This window comes from Zosterops lateralis (genome assembly GCF_965231275.1).
Source record: "Zosterops lateralis genome assembly, chromosome: 1".
In the NCBI taxonomy this organism is placed as follows: Eukaryota; Metazoa; Chordata; class Aves; order Passeriformes; family Zosteropidae; genus Zosterops; species Zosterops lateralis.
Window position 1 is genome coordinate 20,341,187 of NC_139762.1, and position 20,764 is coordinate 20,361,950.

The following is a 20,764-nucleotide window of genomic DNA, read 5'->3' on the forward strand; positions in this document are numbered from 1 at the left end:
GAAAGGACACAAAGTGTATTTTGAATTGGCATGAGTAGATGTCTGACAAAATATGCTGGCAAAATTGTTATCTTAATGCATAAATTGTGTCTGTTGAATGAAAATGATTATACTCATTTGTATTATGTGATGTAAATCAGGAGAAATTGCACTCTGGTCTTCTCAAATAAGACTCTTTTCCTTCTTTTTAGTCTAGTGCCTTTTCACATGTTTATTGTGAATTTCTGAACAATTCGCACGTCTCCCTCAAAAATTATGGAAATAACAAACTAATTTTTTTTTTTTCTGGGAAGAAGAGCAGTACTAATGTCACAAATGAGGGGTTTGGTTTATTTAATTTTTTTTTTTTTAAATTCATTTTCATTACAACCTGGTTCAGACCCTGAAAGTTAATAAAATTATGAGTGAGTCAGTGATATGTGGTACTAAAACAGGCTGCAGTTGAACAAGCTGTCTGTTCAACAGCCAAGTTGAACAGAAAATATATAGAAAAACTTCAGGAGAAATTAGAAAAATTTGAATCAGAAGTAACAATGGATTTTGCCAAAATCCTTGCAGGTGTCAATACTGCAGTGCTGGGCATTCTACTGAGAGCAAGGAACTTTTGGAATCTTTTCTAAAACAAATAAGAAAGTAGTAAGGTCCAGTCTAATAGAAGCAGCAGCCAAAATTTTGGGTACATGTTTTAAACACAGGGCTTAGAAACAAGAGCTTCTGTGAGATCAAAAATGTATTAAATTAATATAGTCAGTTCTTCAAACTGAGGGGCAGCCTGTGTGAAACAATCATACAGTCAGAGATGCAGCCAAAGTAGACCTGAAAAACTACTGCATCATTACACCTGTTTTTACAAAAACATATACTAATTTTTAAGGTGTGGAAAAAGAAATTGGTATTGTGTGTACTGAGTGCCATATTACAGGTGAAATCTCTCGCATGAGACGTCAAGATAAAATAAACTTTAATCATATGCTGTCTGATTAGGAAACATTCCCATTTGACAGAGAGCTTCTAATAAATATTAAAATAATTTATGGAAAATTACAGCAAAACATAGATAGAAAGCAGAGAGCTGCTGTTCTGGATTTTTCACCTGAATGGCAAGATATGTCATAACAGGCTGACGTTAAATAGTTGAGCAGAGAGCTAGGAACATGCAAGTGGTTGCTAATGGTTGGCAAGAATTTTATGGCATTACCTTCACAGAATGGCTTTTGGCTAGAATAATTCTAAACCATCTGTTAGCTCTACCACAGACAATGTGATCTCTTGTGTTGTTCAAGTCATCAGTTTATGAATAAACTTCCCACACAAGCATTGAGGCCATTAATGTCCATATTTTGGCTTATATACTTCAACAGTAAGGATAAGAGTATTTAGAATTTATGCTGAATTCTATGTATCATTGGGATCTGTAATCTAGACAGTGATTTTCATCAGACTTTGCAAATTTTATTCTTTTTGACTGTGAGGCCATATCAGAATCTTTCTTTTCAAAGAAGGATAACATCACAGCCTCTAACCTTATTCTAAAGGAGGTGGTAAGCAGGATGCTATTACTGCCCCACTTCAAAACTGAGTCAAAGATAAGAGCCAGAGTATGTTGCAAAATATTAATTAGGAACACAGTAACACTTATATAGGGTTTTCATTGCCAGCTTCCTAAGTAGTAATTAGTTAGTCCACAGGCTAAACTGCATGAAAATCAGGAGTTTTAATTTGTGTAAACTGACCACCTAAAAAAATCAAAGATAATTTCCATGCCCATATTTTTGGTAAAAAAAAAAAAAAGGCAAAGAAATGACAAGGCATGTATAATGCAGGAGGAATACATTCACATTATGGGATTTGTTGTTGTTGTTGTTTTTATGGATTTTTTGTGGTTTTGGGTTTTTCTGGTTTTGGGGTTATTGTTTGTTTGGGGCTTTTTGCTGGTTTTTATTTTTTAAATTTTTTTATAGTTTTCAGAAACCAATAACAAGGTTTGAATTCTTGTAACTGAAAACAGAATATTTTTCTTCATACCTAGCAGGGGCATCAATTTTATTTAAGGGCTAGCCCTTAATAATTTTCATTCAATTCTGTCTCCTTTTTAGAACAGAAATTTATCCTATTGCAAGCCTTTTTAGAACTATTTTCCAAATAGGGTAATTTTGAGCAAATATTTTATCTTTGATAATGGCTTCTGGACAACTACATAAATAAAGAGTCATTACTATTTAAGTAAACAAAGAAAGCCTTCTCCAATGATATTAAGATATTAAGAAAAAGATACTAAACAATTAACAAGGCCTATGGAACCTTTGCCTAATTTTTCTGTATTAATCATGGACAAAAAAGTAAATCAAATATTACACTAAGGGACACTAGCTGTAAGCATTAATGGGAAAAGACTATATAGAATAGTTATTTTGCATAACAAGAAGTGAAACTTGAAATTTGGACTTCAGTGAAATTTAGAACATAAGAAATGTGTATTCACTACTAATACATCAAAAATATGCATTTGCCTAAATTCTTCTTTATTCCTATGTTTTGCTGGCTAGTTTGCACTGTAATGTACTTCATATGTAGTAGAGGTACACCAGTAAATTTTTCATGCCAGCTGATGTTTCCTTACATATTGACCATTTTCCAGAATACTAAGAGTTGGTGGAAGCAAAATGATATTTAAAATGAAAGGTGCATATACTTTAAATGAGGTAAATTGCTAAAGAAATAAATATTTTACTTGCTATAGGACATTGTTATATTTCAAATTGTTTTCACATTTTGAAAAGTTGACCATACAGCTCCTTCTCCTAAAAATTAACTCTTCTGAATGATATTCTGACATCTCCATATTTGTCTTTTCTGATGTTCTGCTCCTTTTCTACTTTTTAAAAAATTATTTTGGATTAAAAATTGTAAATTTCAGGTTGCTTTCTATTGGGGAGAATAACAGAATGAAGAAAATTGGGCAGAGAAACTCCTTTGGTATCCAGCAAACCTCTGTCAGGATCCTGTCTTGGTGGTCAACACCAGATTTATGAGGTAACACACCTAATTTGGGAGCAGGAAGAATGTGAAATAGGGACTTAAAACTGTTTGAATAAATAAGCAATAAAAGGTAAAATTTACCTAACGTGCATTAGACATAAAAGGCACTAGTTGTATTTGCTTTAAATGTATAATCACAGTTATTTTAAAGGTAGACTCTTCTAGATAAATGCCTGGTGTCACTACTACAGAGCCCCTGTGAGATACTTGATGAAGCTACTGGCAACCTGTTTGTTGCATTCCTTACATGGTGCTTCAGCTTGGAGACCTCCAATGACAATGCCATGAAGACCTCTCAGATTTGCCAAACATTGCTGTCGTTTTTGATGAACTGTGATGCTAAAATAAAATGGCACCACAAAGACAGTAGAAATCTTGTGCAACTTGTAGTCATGCTAGTGAGCACTTACACAAGTAATCTTACTGAAGTTAATGGGGCACCTGACAGCATGACTCAACAGCAAGAGAAATGGTTCCAGATGGAAGGACTTCCTCGGAAAGCAATGGATTCAGCACTGGAAAGTAAATTAATTCCTAGACAGGCTTATAAGCACAAGGACCAAGTTTAAAATTATAAGTGACATGTTTATTCTTTTCAGACAACTTGTGTCAGATCAGTTATTGGCAATTTTATTTAATTTTCCTCTTTTAGGTGAAAAGCTGAGGTAGTGATAATGGAGTAAAGGCTGCAAATAAAGAGTGTAGTTGTCAGGAAATCTCAACCTCAACATCCATTCCCCAATTAATTCTGATGGAATATACTTGTTGTAACTTTCTAAAATATTTAGAAAAAATATTTTGTCAAAAGATTTACAGATAATTAATACGTTACTATTACCACTTTAAAAAAATCTCTTCCCTTAGTTATGTGCAATAGCTTTAAAGAAATGTGTGGTAATTCCATTCAGGACAGGAATAACTCATAGAGGGGATGAGTTCAAAGATTCAGCAGCAGGAAAAAGCATATTATTCCATTTGCAAATTCCAGTTTTCTTTCTCAAGATTAATGAAAAGAACATTAATAACTCCTACCCACAAAAACAATGTGGTTTTGGAGGGAGCTTCTAGTAGTGTAATGAGAGCAAGCAGCCTGTGCATTGTAGCTCAGAAATTGTTTATCCACGGATTAGATGTCATACTTCCCTGCAATTCTAGGAACCACTTCTGGTAAAGGAATGGCCCATTTACTCCTGTTTTCTTAAATGAATAATATTTTCTACTACCTGACACTCCGCATCATCATTTGCTTTTGTGCAAAATGTACATGAGATAATTACAATTTAGAGCAGCAATTTCTATCACCCATATTAGATCTTTGCACAGGGCTGGATAGTAATAGGGAGTGCAGGGCATCTCATAACCAGGAATAGAAGTCTCCTGAAGATGTCACCATTTTAATGTCAGAATGCATATTTAGTTCTTGACAAATTTATCTTACAACTAGTATCCGTCCCCACCTCTCCAGGTCTTGAAGGCAGGAATTTTCTGCAGTCTTTAGAAGTTTTTGCTTTTCTTTAAAAAGTTTTCAACAACAGGAGATAACGAAAGATTTTAGTGCTCACTCCTTTGATCAAGTACAATGGAGCTCCATTGACTTAAGCAGAGTAAAGCTTACATGAAGCTGGATTCAAAGTGCAAATAAACTGTACTTTATTAGATGAAGACTGTAACCTGCATCTACCATTCAGAAAAAAAAAACAAACCAACAACCTCATGCAGATCTTGCATCAGTTTGTCTTTTATAAGAAAAGGAAAACCATATACATGGGTATACCAGAAGTTTCTTGTTTCTACAATACTGATCCAGTAAGACCATCTTGCAGCAATCCTTTTCCAAGCTGCAAAGACATCTGTATTAAGTGAAAGTATGACTGCTGCTAGCAGAAAAACCCAGATCCTGTCAAGCTTTCTAGAACGGCAGAGGAGTGTTATTATTTCTGCTTCATTAAAGGTGCATAGCTACAACACAGGCACGAAAAATGAGCCTGAAGACTCACAAGTGATTTATAGCAGAGAGAGAAAAGATATTTCTCCAAGCCTGGACAGTTGGTTGTATCACTGATTAGAGTTTCTTACCATAAGGTGGATAACTGAGAGTTGCATTTTGAAAAGAAAGTCACAGTTTGCATGCAAAACAGATTAAAATAAAATCCAAAACAAAACAGAACAAAAACCACAAACCAAGCAAAACCAAAATACCAACAAAAAAGAAGGAATTATTTTGTCCCTAGAGATTTAAGCTTGTCTACTTTCTGATTCTTATTTGCATGAATCAGAAAATCATAGAATACCAGACTGAAAGGGGACCTCGAGGATCACCGGCTCCAACCTTTCATGGCAAAAGCACTGAAATTCAACTAGGCTATAGCTTTCAGAGCTCTAGCAATGCTAGAGAAAAAAAAAATCACTCAGAGCAACAACTGGAATTCTGAAACACTTGGAGAATTCACAAGAGCCCATTAATATCACATATTGGTGCTATGAAGGCAAACCAAATGGCCTCAATCTAAGCAATTTTATCACCGAATGGACAGAAAACCTCAGAGCTAGCAATAAAAACCAGCTAATTCTTGTTTCAAATATATGAACTTTGAAATATGCAAGTTGTCAAAAAACTACAGCTGCAGGAAAAAGGTGACCTCTTAACAATAACCACTGATCGTAGAGTATTTTGAAATGGGTCAAAATTGGGTAAACTAATTGAAAAAATTAGATCCTATCTTTCAAAACCCATGGGAAATTTACTAAAATCCCAGGGATTTACTTAACACTCACAAAAATCAAAAAAAGACCAGTTGAAATCCAGGATTAGTACATTTGTATCATGTTGATGTTTTTTAAGTCAATTATAGGTACATCACTTTAATAATAATACATAGTTTTCATCAAAATAGTGATCTTATAAGCAGTATAATGAAATGATCTTATATAACTGATCATTTAAATATCTTCCCTCCCCCCCAAAAAATGTAGGGAGATTCCTGACATGTAAGAAGAAACATGTCCACTTAAATGACAATTCTCAGACCCAACTTACTTCTTTGTAGCCGAAAATGATACGCCCATCATTGAGAAGGGTGGCCTGAAAAGTGAAACTCCCCAGGTTGTAATTATCCTGCAGATGTACATGGTCCCACTGGACAACTAGTGCTGTCCCTGTGAACCCCAGAGTGGGGGTAGAGAGGCAAAAGGAAGAAAAAAATGTGAGATATATATATTATCTGACTGTAGCAAAAGTACTTCACTGCAGTTGCTTGAAACAAGAACAGTGATTTGTCTCTTTTTAGCAACTTTCAGTTCCATGCCTTGAAACGCCAAAGATATTACAAACACAAGCTGAAACTGAAATCCTTTTAAATGTAGACACCACAGTGCCACATAAGCAACTACTTTTGCTAAAGCAAAAGTGGCCAAGTAACTTGTTTGAAATTGCACAAGAAATCAACAACTACTACAGGTAGAATCCAGTAGTTCAGGTGAGCTGCCATTACCACTTCCCCTCAGTGGTATTCTTTACACTCTATACATAAATCCTCATGACTTTGAAATGTGAAGTGCCAATAGCATTCCCTGCTTAGTAAAAGTTATTATTTCAAGAATTCAGATTCCTCCATTAACAATGCATTAATTAGATAATTTTTTTTCCCTTCATGGTGCAAGCCCTTGCTGAAATTCTCCAAATTGAAAAATGTTAGGTGTTGGCAATAAATAAATGTAGATCAAATCAAAATCACTAAGAATTCATAGATGGGGTAAATATTGAGTCTGGTATGCAGAAATTTAGTTGCAAGAGCCTTGTTAATATTCACAGGAGTTCACTGGCTGAAGATGCACTTAATAATATTTCTCAAGCAACTTGCATACCCTGTGAGCATGTTTTACAGTTGAGACACTTATCACCAAAACTGTGTTTACTGAAAATAACATTTTCATCTTTACATGCTTTCCTCAAAAACTTCTCTTTTTGGCAGTATTGGGAGTTGGGTGCTTTGATTCGGACTTTAATTTCCTTTCTTCCTAGAATGTTCATGATGGGTCAGTACATATTCAGCTCAATGTATTTTTGATACATCCTTGAAAAATCTTTTGTTAAAATCTGTGCTGCAACTGTCATGAATACATCTTGACAGGGGTTGTCATGAAACTATGAGCACGCAAATTTTGGGTCCACACTGCACCACGTCCAACGCATTATTATCCCTTGTGTCTTTCTATATAGTAGATACTCATTAATTGTGAATTTTTCTCCTTTGTGACCACATTCATTAACTACTTTCTGAATATTTATTTGATTGCATTAAATTTTATTTTAAATGTAAATTAACTGCTAAAGGTATTAGAGCAAAATTAGCCAGAATTTCTTATAGTCAATCACTGAGTACTTCAGATCTATGTTCACCTCAGAACCCCAAACTAAAATGGACATCAGCTGCCACCCAAACTGTCATCCCATTCCAGAGGCTTTTATGTAGATTTGTGTGTTCCTAAGTTCCTTGCAGTTAGCTCCATCACTGAGACTTTGATGGATCCTCACACTCTGTGCTTTCCCACTGCAGATGCTCCTTTATGGCAGAGCACTTACTCGTGGGGACAAAGCACAGATGAGTAAGAAATAAGGTGCTGAAGATACAATCTGCTCAGCTCCTTTTTACTTGTGTTGAGATAGAAAATTCTTTGTCTTAAAGCCCATGGAGCTCAAAAGCTGATGCATTACACATGAAGAGGAATTCAAAATCTCAAAGAACTGTTCAACCTTGTAATGAAAGCCATGTGATACAGCCTGGTACACCTGGTGTGAAGATTGAGAGTCAGGACTATAATGAGAATTAGCAACATCTTCTCCAGAATCCTCAGATTCTTTAAGTAAAGATGACAAATGTCTGGCCATAATGTTAAATAATTTACAATGTGAAAATTATATCTTGTTCTGATTCAAAATTCTTCATGGAAGGAGTAGAATTTTCTCATGTAAGTGTTTTATTGGATTTTTAACAAACAAACATTGCAATGACTAGATTTTAAGGAAAGGTTATGACTAGATGTAAAAGATACAGAATACCTTTTGATTACTGATCTAATGAATAAAAATTGCGATTGGAAATATGAAATGTTTTTGAACTTGCTGGTAATTTTTGCTTAAATTCACTATAATAAACATACATAAAATATCACAGGTACATCCAGGACAATTTAGAAGTCATGGATCTCATGATATTAAGTCATGATTCTAAACTCTCTAAGTTTTAACTGTCACTGTAGTTGATCACTAAAGGCCTGAGGTAAAGCACTAGATGCCTTTTAACCACATAGGCTGTGTTTCTAAAATATTGATTACAACCGACTTTGAGAGAAAAATATCCACACATTCAAGGGCTTTGAAACTTCTCACAGAGTTTCAAGTACAACACTGTAGCTTACCTTTTCCTCTTTCAATCTTTTTTACAAGGAACTGTTGAGAACTCATGGTGTAGATGAGTGTATTGGATTCCAATTCCAGGACTCCATGAACGCTTAGTCACTGACAGGTTTATTAACCTTATCCCTGCCCTGCTTCTGTGTATTCTTGCTATTGCACTCCACAAATGCTATTTTCATTTTAGGTAGTGGGCAGATGGTATTCACTATATATACTTCGAAGTAACAGGAATTTACACTGTTATGTAAGACAGATTTTCCCTTTTAAATCTGATAACATGCACTGCTAGTTTGAGCTGATGTACTTCAACATCCAGATGATTTCTGCTCAATTAAGAAAAGGCATTCATGATTCTATACTTCGTTTTAAAGTAATAATTGCTTATAGATGTCAAGTGACATGCTCTATACAGCCTCCAAATTAAAAACAAAAACACAAAACCCAAAAACAAATTAAAACCCCTCAATGTTTCCTTCCAAAATAGCTATTTAGGGAAGTAAGAAGAGCCAAGGGATACAGACACATTTATTTATCAAGGACTGCTACATACCATTATCAAAGTATCTGACTGTTGAATTTCTTGACACACTGGGGTCAAAATTTGCCATTAAAGGTGCAATATATTGAGTAGCTGTTAGCATTCGATGCACAACTTCTCCAGTATATATGAAACCTACAATAAAAAATAATAATAATAAAAAAAAGGAGTCCATTTCAGTAAATTCTGAAAAGATTTTAGTAGAATGGCAGGTTGAATTAGGCATTGCCAGAACATCAAAGGGTCATCTGAGAGAAATTAACCCCACCACAAATTTCATATTGAATTAAATAAGAGCTAAAATTTCATAAAAACATTGGTGATGGCTGCCAAAAAACCAAGATCCACAATGAATAATGAACAAATAGTTCAAGAAGGTTTTTTTACAGAAATAAAAACAGTGAAAACTCAAGGAAGAATAACTCCAGTTAAGGGCAAAATGCAAGTATGTGGCACTATGAAAAGAAGCCATTTACCATCAGGTATATTCTATAGTGCTTTCTTCCATACTTTCCAAAAATCTGAAGTTTGTTTTGCTTATGCAATTTGTGACCTCTTTTAAAGTTAGTTTAATCCTTTTTCATATTTCTAGAGACACAGACTAAGGGACTATTTCAGACAGGTGACAACCTTTTAAAAATAAAAAGTTAGATGAAAAGTGGAACAGATAGGACTTTTTCAGGTTTATAAGACAAGTAACATTTCTACTTCATTCTCTGTTGTGTCAGGTCTCACTAGTCTGTCCTATTCACTATTCATCCCTGACTCAACAGAACTCCTCAGATCAATATTGGGCTTCTTTCATCTGAAGTGCTCATCCAAAACCTCTTACTGGTTTGGAATTGGAGTCCTTCCTTTGAAAGAAGACCCATCATCTATGGTGAATACAGTAATCCTGCAGTTTTCTTCAACGCAAAAATCAGTGTATTTTAATGGCAAGAATTTTCTTCTATTTTAAACAATAAATAGTCTACAAATAAACCTGTATTGTTTAGGTTTGCCAGCTCCACTTCAAATGGCTAATGGAACTAATTATTTTAAGTGCCCCAGATGAAAGCTTGACTTAAAAACTCCTATTGCCCTATTCTTTTTGTTACCCCTTACCTTTAAGTAAATTTGAACTACAGGCAGATCTTCAAAACTGATGTTTGCACATTACCTCTCCTCCTATAGTGTTTACCAAATCGTGTCTTATGGTGCTTTTGCTTTTTCTACTTCTATTGATTCAGTGAAGTATATTCCAAGAGCAAACATCTCAACAACAAGAATAATATTAGAGCTGAAAATTTTCTGACATTAAAAATGTTATTGGAAAGATATATCAAAGAAATATTATCCTTTGCTGGAAAATTATAGTATTATTTTCAACACTAATTATGCTGGTTTATGTTTCCTTTTCCATCTTCAGTCATACTGAGAGTCTCTCTTCCTCTACAAAACCTTTCACTGCCAAGCCCAAGGGTTCTTTTCTTCTTACATTTAGTGCAATGGCAATACAACATGATGAAGGAGCCTCTAAATCTAACTCTAAAACGCAATTGTGAAACACCAGAACCAAATACAAACCTGATCAAAACTGCTGTTAATGTATAAATACTACTAGTGTGCAACCTCACTTTCTTAACAATATCTTCATCCTAAGCAGTGTGAGATGAGAGGGTTCATAAACAGACTTGTTCAATATGATACAAGAAATCTCTGAGTGCATGGAAAAGTAAGTTTCTGGAGTGCTTTGGGCATCCTTCTACTCCTGTATTCTCCTGAAATACACAGTTAAATGCTTGACAACTGCTCATGGGACAAGTTCTAGAAGTCTAGAACTTATAGGATGCTATAAACAAATAGGTAAACACACAAGGTGGTTCTCTGGAGTAATTCTCCTGCAAGGCTGCTTACAGATAACATCTTGTTCTGTGAAGTCAATGGATTGGGCAGTGATAGGGAACCTAAGAAAAAGTCAGATTTGGGGAAAATACAACAAAAGATTCAGATGCAAAGATTTGTCATCTGACAAAGGGGTGAGCTAGGAGCTGAGATGTTTTTTCTTACTTTAAAACATATTTATGTATTCAAAAGATACAGTACTTGAATATCTGGGCACTCCTTAACTACTAAATTAATTCTTAGGATTAAACAAAAAGTTTTTTGTTTTGTTTTGTTTTCTGTTTCTTTGTAGGGAGCAGAGGGGGAGATTGAGGGGCAGATTCCTCCAACTGAATATCTAAATACCACTTTTCTCTTTTGATAATTGATAGGGAAAGAGAAACACCAGTTTAGAAAGAGAATCTGCCCACACATATTTACAAGTCATTTATAAATGAGAGTTTTCAGAATATACAAGTCTGGCTGATTTTACTCTATTATTTATTTTAGGATAGCCAACTACCTTGTCAAAGTATAGTCCCTGAAAGGCATTTTCACTATTTCCTGTTTGTTTGTTTTTTTTTTTCCTTCTAAAATGTCATTACCTTGATAAATAATCCCTAAAGCTTATTTAGACATTTTAATATGTGTTACTATACAGAAAATATTTCATATTATGTGCTGCTTATTATCCCTGTGGACATGTGTACACATATTTTAACATAGTTGTGGGTAGATCTGTAACCTTGAAACCATTCCTCAAAAATATTTTGAAGACAATACAAACAAAACCTTTTAATCCATATTCATCCATTATAATTAGCCTTAACAGTTCAGCCCTTATTCATCCCTTGCACAATCATCCTACACTTGCACAGTTTCCTTTTCATGCTTTCATCCCATTTACAGTATAAATGTCACCCTTATAACTAATAATGAGGCAGATACAATAGGAAAAGAAAGGACTTAATTGCGCTGGAACACTTAACTAAGTAAATCAGCCTAAGTAATTAGTAACCACAAAACGTATTTTAAAGTGTTTGCCGGATGCAGCTCCACTATAGACAAAAATGGAAAGCAGGAGGTGGATGATAGCTGGGAAGCAGGCAGGCCTTGCATGAAGATCATTCTAATGAGACCTCCAGTCATGCATTGGAACAACTTGAAAAGGAACACAAAGTCATTCCAAATCATCCCAGAGATTCAAAAGATGAAGCCACCATTGACCACAGACACTTTATCATTGCAACTATGACTTTAAAAAGAGCAGCAAATGTAAAATTAACTTATTCTGGAATGGAATTCTGCAGAAAATTGGCTTATGTTACCTGTGACCTAATTTACTGACAATGCTTAATGCGCATGATTGATTCATTTAGTCAAGGAAGAGTTTTTCAGACCTGCAATTTCCTGAACCACTTAATCTCTCCCTTGTGGGAGGCATTGGTAGAGATCTTTTCCAAAACCCTCCATAAGCACTACACCTAGAAGCATAATATGCTCCTAAATACTGGAATGAAGACAAATAGGGAAATGTGCTAAGCATTTTGTAAGTTTAATATGTACCTCTAAGTTTAGCTAAAACTAAGGCTGAACTAGTATTAAGACCACTTGTAAATCAAGAAGAGTATGCTTCTAGTTCTCACAGTGTAAAAATTTACATTCACATAAACAGGGAAAAAATATATATAACCACTTCAGCATGAAAACACAGTTGCACTTGATGCAGAACTTTGACTTGATTTAAAAATGCATTTTATGACTGAATTTACCCATTCCAAGATATGCTTATCTGTTGCATGCTAAAATATCAAGTTTACTGAGAAAATTTAATGTACATGGTTACAATACTCTGCACACCAGATTTCTGTGATTTCCTTTTTTTTATACTCTTATATTCTGTTCACAAACTCAGTATCACTTAGGAAGTCTTTTGACAGTGTTTGCCAACAGAATGACAAAATACAGTTTCAAGGTAGCACAGGCAACGAGTCCTTTGAAGTATGTCTAAAGAGACAGCAGGATGTGGGATTTTCAGACAACAATAGCAACAAAAGAATGATTTAGGTTGATGACCATCTTCTAAGCTTCCTGATAACTAACTTGTAAGATAAACCCTTGTCTCTCTCTGTGGTGGGTTGACTTTTGCCATCTGCTCCATGTCCACTCAACTGCTTTCTCACAGCCCTTCCTCACAGGATAAGGGGGCTAAATAAAATAAAAAAATGTGTGTCCAGACATAAAAAGGGAGAACCTTTGCTAATTGCTGTCATGGGCAAGAAAGAACTGACTTGGGGAAAGTTAATTTAATTCTCTGCCAATATAAAATAGGTTTGTGTAGTGAGAAGGACAGATTAAAACACCTTCCCTCCACCCCTCCTTTTTTTTCCAGGCTTAGTTGTTGTCACTCCTTTATTTCCAACTCTACCTCCTCCTCCCCACTGAGCACTGCAGGGGGATGGGGAATGTGACTTGCGGTCTGTTCATAACTCTTCATCTGTGTCAGTCGGTTTTTCTCTCATTTTTTTCCTAATCCACCATAGATCTCTCCCACGGTTTGCATCCCTTTAGGTTAAACCTGCCTCATTGTGAGAATTCCATAGCCCATGGATCCTCCAGAACATTTCCACCTCTCCTGTGTGGGGTGCTCCGCAGGCTGCAGCATAGATATCTGCTTCAGTGTGGCTCTTCCTGGTCTGCAAAGAAACACCTGCTCCAGCCTGGTCTCCTTTACAGATGCTTTGGTGCCTGGACAATCTACTGCCTCTTCTTTTCTCTCCTTGGTGTTCACAGTATATTTTCTCATGCTTTTTGCCTCACTCCTGACACTGAAGTGCAGTATTTTTTATCCCTTTTAGAATAAGCTCCCTTAGAGGAGGTTCAGGGGCTCAGCTGTCCCCTGCAGAGGATCTGTCTCTGTCTGGTAAGGGCCAGCCCCCCACCTCCTTCCACAGAGGCAGTCACCCTGCCACCTAAACACTACCACAACCACCAACACAGCCTAAAATTTAACTTCGTATTTTGATTGTTTTATATATGTTATATTTTATTTTTTATATCAACTATTTTACCTAATATGAAAAAATAACATTATTTACCTGGATTATTGGAATTTCTTGGTTTTTTCCAAGAGTTTTAAAAATTTATTTATTTTTAGTTTAGTGGTTTTCTAGTAGAAGATAGGTGGTAAGTTGAAGGTGAAACAGCGTTTAGTGTACCAGTCTTATCCTCAGTAATTGTTACATCTTGCCCAGGTCAGGTTACTCACACTATATCTTTTGTCTTCTAAAAAGCAAAGTGTTTTGGCAAAAAGAAAATGAGAGAGAAAAGAACCATTGTGTCTGCTGGTGCTCAATAACAACAGTGAAATAAATTGATATTATTCCTTCAAATAGCCATGTCTTTGCTATCAAAAAGAGCACAAAAATTTATAATTGATTGATCCGGAGTTGTAAGTTTACTCTTTTGATGAAAGTCCAGGGGAATGTAGGATTTTTTTTTGCAATTGTTTTGATTACTGCTGTTGAGAATTTTGACTTGCATTTTATTTTCAGGATGTTTCTTACTGTACATCTTACTGTTTCTGACACACCACACTTTTATCTTACATTCCTTTTCTTCTCTTCAGCAGTAACAGTAAAAACCTGATGAATCTATTCTTGTTTCTGGAAATAAACTACACAAAAGACATTTATATCCAATGGAAAGATGGTAAGATATGGGGAAATAAAACATCAGAAATGGTGTTTCTCATGTATTTATTTGGTGAAGCTGAAAAGTATTGCCTAGGCATATAAAGCATAGTCCACAAAACTTTGCACTGTATTTTTTTCAACTATGCTGAAATGTGCTTTTCTTGATATTTCTCCACCAACTATTTCTTTATGAAGCAAATTCAAGAATATGTTATGCTATTAAGCCCCTAAAATACATTGGAATGCTGAATTCTAGAAACAGATAATGCAATTTACTTTCAGGCCTTGTCCTATTTAGCCATATTAATTTTTCTTTGATATTTCAGTGAAGTAAGCTTTAAGTAATGTCATTTATCCCCAGATGGCTAATTTATTGTTATGTCTGTAGAAGACTATTATCATCACTGTAATTGCATGAAGATTACAGTGTAATTAAACAAAAGGATAACAGCAACTCCAGATCCCTCAGACAATCCATGAAAGTTAAATACCTTAATAAGCTTTCAAGATCAGTGTAAAATGAACCAATCTCTCATGCTATTTTATGATTTTTTCCTAGCCTTCTGGGAAAAATGAATTAGAGAGAGATTATATGTATTTTTTGCTTTGCTTTTGCTTGACTAGATTGAATGTCTAACCTATTTCTTCTTCTGGCCTGAAAAGTGGGCTATCAGAAAGCTAAACCCCAGAAGGCATGAGCATAACTGTTTTTCTTAATTGCATAACCTTACAAGGCTTTCTTGTGAGTCTGTGCATGAGGGTAAAAAGAAAAGCTACCCAGAATTCTCCTACTCTCTCTGTTCTTCTGTCTTATCTTATGTAGATATTTAAAGGCCAGAAAATTAGTTTTTCACCATTATTTTTCCTGCTGCTTTGTTAATACTTAAAGCAAGCATTATCTGGAAAATTTGGGAACGTGCAATGTATGACATTGTGTAAATGTCAGTAAGTTTTCCAGTTTGCTGTAGTTTCCCTGCTATTCACCCTCTTTGTGAAAAGTATATGATCCAGTAGAATATAATCCATTCTGCTTAATATCCTGTTCAGCTCAGTGAAGGAATTTAGGGGAGAACATATCATGAAACTCTTCCAGTAGATGTTTTTTCTTCTGATGTACCACAAAACAAGCCTTGTCAGGCGGCTGTTAGATTACCTCTAGGTAGAACATGGGAGAAAGAGGACTTCCAAGACACAGACAGTGATGGAATGCAAAGAACTTACAAACACAATTGTAACTAAAGTATCTGTTCACATACTTTAAATGACTCTAAACTGCAATGCTCTCAACTTCAGCAGAAAGAAACCACAATGTTATTTAGAGTCTAATGACTTGTATCTGTTCCTCTCTGATCATACTTCCTCAGAGAAAATTCTTGGAAAGAGGCATGAAATACTTTATCTACTTGGTGAGACACCACCATGCGATAGCTCCCAAGTGCCTCTCAGCTTCAGCCAAACAAAGACCACAGTTCCTAGACAGACTGGAACCAGAGAAAAGAGGTTGACAGGAGGATTATCTCACTTGGGATGAATATTTTAGCAGCTGTGTCATTGTAGTAACTTTGGCACTGCTGAATCCTGGGAAGAGGCCTGAATAGATTTGTTAGAGGAAAATATAATTTTGCAGTCTATTTCTGGTACTTTGCACTCTATTTCTGCTATTTACTGGTTGGGTAAAACATCTTCATGCCTGAACAGCTCTTGTCACCGATAAATATTGGATGGTACTGGATGATTTTTGGATGGTCCTTTAATGTTTGTAGACATTTAATGCAACATGGTTCATGTTTGAATCAATACTGTTGTGATATCAATACAGATGGGTTTTTTTCCTTTTGCTCTTCTCCTATATTGCCACAGAGTCTAATAAAAATAGCTGTCATAAGCTTTTCTGCTTGCTCTCCTCTTTGGTCCAGCTAACTTTCAAAGTTATTTCTTACCTGATAAATCACAGGAAACATGAATCACATGATACAAAGGAATTTCAAAAAACATAAAAGGCCTTCAGGTTATGATGAAATCATTATTCTCCAATGTTTCAAAAAATTCAGTAAGGAAAAGAATAAAAAAGTTTAGAAAAATGCTGAATGTCATCAAACTGGGTTGTCATTCATTCTATAGAAGTTTGAAGCAACAAGGTTGCAGAAGACAAAAATTTTTTTCAAACTTCATAAAATCTGATAAAAATTTATGCATAACAGAAAGACACTTTGGTGAATGTCTGTGTTTTATTGCAAGAAATCAATGTTATTTGAAATATGACTTTGAGGGGTTTATGTAGAGATTAATTCCAAACCCACTGTATAATATTACTGCATTGCTTCTATCCTTCATAAACTACTTCAGCTAATCCTATGTATATAATATTCACACTCATGTTAAACACAGCACACAGCATGTCAAGGAAGACTGCAGAGGCTAACATACAACATTAGAGAAGTGTCAGACACCACTAAATTACATTTCACATATATACATAAAAATAACACTGAAATAGCATAAAATGAACATGTTTTTTTGTTCTATTGGGAATTTTTCAGAAGGGAATTTAGCTTAGTGTTCCTCTACTGTCAACATCCTGCCACAACTACGTGTTGTCTGATGCCTTGTTCTCCCACCACATTTTTGTGTTGTTCACAGAGTTCAGAGAGGTGAGGCAGCCTGGGATTGCCTCAGGCAGAACTATTCAGCAGTGAATGCACAGCTCAGAACAGTGAGATAGGAGCTGGTAAATGTTCATGTGCAACTTGGGCTTCCAGGGAGACAAGATATGTTTTTGTGTTCTGAAAGGTTCTTGTTCATATGTGTTGCTCAATTAAAGGTTATGTTGATATAAGCCCATTATCCTGCTCTCTTGTTCAACTCTGCATCCCTCCAGAGGAGACTCTAATGCAGCCACTCTAAGGGAAAAGCAGCTAGCTCTGCCCCTTTCTGTCACTCCAGCCTGATGCCCAGGGCTGGATACACCACTCCTCACATTTCACCACCTATTTAGTTTTCATCTCAGTGAAATTAATGGCAGATAATACTTTGAACGAAGAACCTCTACCCTGGGTCAAAAGTAAATAAACCCCAAACTGAAGCCAGGGATACCGATAATAATAATAGAGGGTTGGACTGAGACAACACAGGTCCGACCACTATGGTTAATCGTACGAAGTCTGTTTATTACGTGCAGTGCAGCAGCTTATATACTATTCCACATAGTTTATATATGTAATAACTTTCATTGGCATACAGCAGAGGAAAGAATGCAAACCCACATTGTTTGATTTCCTCTTAAGGTGGCTAACACGTGCATGCTAACAACTTTGTTCAGTGACCTTCAACACCCCATTATCTTTCCCAAACATCTTAATATCTAATTCTAACTGTGCCACAGCTCACTGAGAATTTTCTGCTGCACCACAGGCCTAAGGCCTCAGGTTAGGCCTCAGTTAGGGTAGTGAAGTGTAGGCAGTGAAGGTGTAAGGCTGGTTTTGTGAGGACCAGACAGCAAGAAATGACAACAATATTCAATCAGATTTGTAGCAGACACACTGTATCCTGAAGCAGCTACAATTTTGGTCTTGTCCATTCTTTGCCTCCTTTGTCCACTTGTTACCTCACAATCATTTTGGGCAACACTCTTCAGTTGTGGAGCTAATCTATGAAAACATCTGGCTTAGAGTAACATGAGCAGAAGTAAACAGAGAAAAGCCAAAAACCTAGGTAGGGAAAAATTAGAATATATTAGCGTCAGTGTTTAGAATTTGAGAATTAAACCACATTAGCCTTGGTATTATCAGCAAATCCCTTGTGTTTCCTCTTTTTTTCTACATTAGTTTACATCAAAGCAAATTACATTACATGAAAGCACTGTATTGACCTGTAATTTAAAGCACACAAAAAACCTTCTGCAAATAGGTAGGGAAATAGACCAACTTCCCTTCCATAAAGAGAAATCTTGCCTGTATAAGGTGTTTGTTCCTTTATGATCTTTCAGATTTTATAAAATTTCAGTACTAAAGATCTTCATGGTTTTTACCTTCATCATCATACACAACTTTGTGGGATGGGAATGGGAAGACCAAAATGTCTTTCTCAATGCAGTCAATATAGGAAGATATTCACCCAGATTCAAAAAGATGAAACTTTCTCCCTAAGCAAGTAACTTAACTAAAGTCCCATAATGATGTCAGGAGAATCTGCACTGTCAGACTAGGTAATTACACTCTCATTTCACATTAATTCTTTTAATTAAAGAAAAAGCCTTCCCTTATCTTCCCATTAGAACAGAACCTGTGCTGTATCACAGCTTCAAGTCCAAGGTTTTATTATCTGACCAAAAAGAAGAAATTACAAAAAAAATTAAAAATAATTCAATACTAGTTTGAACTAAATGATTACAAGTTTCTGTCATGGGAAACTTCATACTAGAAGACTAAAAACTTCAAACTTCATACTAGTCATACTAGCTTCAACTTTGAACAAAAATACTGGAGTAACACCTTTATGGTTTTTATTTTAAAATAGTGTGGGTTTTTTTTGTCTGAATAAGCACTCTAAAGGTATGAGAGGAATGAGAGGAATGATTTCACTCATAAAAAGTAAGGAAAAACCTTTCAGACCATTTAAAAAGGTATTTAAAATATGGGTGCCCCTTTAAGAAAAAAGCAGTGGTGAGCCTGTTTTGGAGCTGTGCATGCAGAGGTTAAGGAGCACAAGGGAAATGATTCTTCCATCTGAAGATCTCAGACCTGTGATAACCCATCTTTTCCATGTAGTCAGAGTGAGGAAACAGGCCATGGCTAGGTTGTGGGTGGCATCATAGCTTTGCTGTTCATATTTCAGCTTCTCATAGGCCTAAAAAGCCATCAGGAGAAAGCTGATTTGTGTGCAATCTCTGAAAAGCCCTTTAGTGAATACAGCTCTGCCTAGTCTCTTGGCTGCTTCTAACAGGTTGACGTGTATTCATCAGTGGAATACTGTACATGCTGTGATGGATTACCTGAGCACTTCATTGTAAAATAACATCAGCCCTGCCAGGCAGGTGCCTTATAGCACTGGGCAGCATATACTAACAGAAACATCAAACTGGCTTTATGCTTCTGTGCCTCAGTAAAAGGACATATGAAAACACATGGTTCACGTCTTTTAGACATTTACAAAAGACTGGAAGGGTCATCTTTCATAAATTCAGTATGCATTCGTACATGATCTGAAAGAATTTCTAAATGATTGAGATTGAAAATGTTTTGTGTAAGTATTTTGACCATCACATGATGAGCTAAAATATGGCCATTGGAGGAAGAGGCATAATAACTAAACAGAAAATGTCTTTAGACTAAACTAGACCAAAAATTAATTTCTAAAAAGTGGAGGACTTGAGTTACAATGTTGTTCAACATCATGGAAGATATATGATACAATGCACACTTCATTCTGATGATAAATGTTGGTCATTTAATCATATGGTAAGTTACAAGCAGCAATAGGATATCTGTGGTAAATGCCACTTAATCACAGGGTAAATAAACAGTGATCCCTGCCTCCCAAGCCAAAGTGCAGGTTACAACATAATTATATTTAGACTTAGTAAAAGTAATCAGCAAATATGGCTGGATGGTATTTGCCAAGAAAAAGCCAGTTAGGGTCTGCCCAAAGAAAACATGTTCATTCCTTTCAACATTTGGAGCTGGTAAAGCAAAACTGTAGCCCCATGACTCATCACCCACCCAAAAGATAAAAGTTATATCAGGAAAGCTAGAAGTCTTAATGTAGAAAGCCTTAGACATTAGCTGTAATGAGGATAAGGCTGTTTCATTGTGCTTTGGTGGAAAAATGTCTGTCTGCGGCATAAGACACAATAGGCTGCTCTTCACATCAAATGACAGCTACAGGAGAGTGGTGATAGTTTTTTCCATGAGCATTTTAACCACTCCTTTTGAATGAATAATGAAATGGAGAGTATGGATTAAACCATCAAGATACAAGAAGAAAATCTCACCTCCCATGAAATCCCAGGAAAAAAAATGTAGCCCTGTTCACATTCCACTATTTTTTTAAAGAAATAAAGTTCCTGAAGGATTAAATTCAGGAAGCATGCACAGGCAGGTGCAGAAACAAAACTGCTTTCAGCTACCACCTGGACTCATAGCTGTTTTCATTGTTGCAGGTCATAAATGGCAGCAGAGGGAAAATGGAGAACCTATGAATTTTTTTACTTCATTC

The 20,764-nt window shown here is 35.7% G+C and overlaps 1 protein-coding gene across 2 annotated transcripts in view; it reads right to left on the reverse strand.

Moving 5' to 3' along the window:
- Positions 1-20,764, reverse strand: part of PLXDC2 (plexin domain containing 2) — a 250,408-nt gene that overhangs the window by 62,241 nt on the left and 167,403 nt on the right. For both annotated transcript variants that reach the window (XM_083861238.1, XM_083861239.1), the window contains exons 5-6: positions 9,006-9,128; positions 6,077-6,195 (exon numbers count right to left, since the gene is read on the reverse strand). In XM_083861238.1, coding sequence (XP_083717364.1) covers positions 6,077-6,195; positions 9,006-9,128 — 242 coding nt within the window. The remainder of the gene's footprint in view (positions 1-6,076; positions 6,196-9,005; positions 9,129-20,764) is intronic.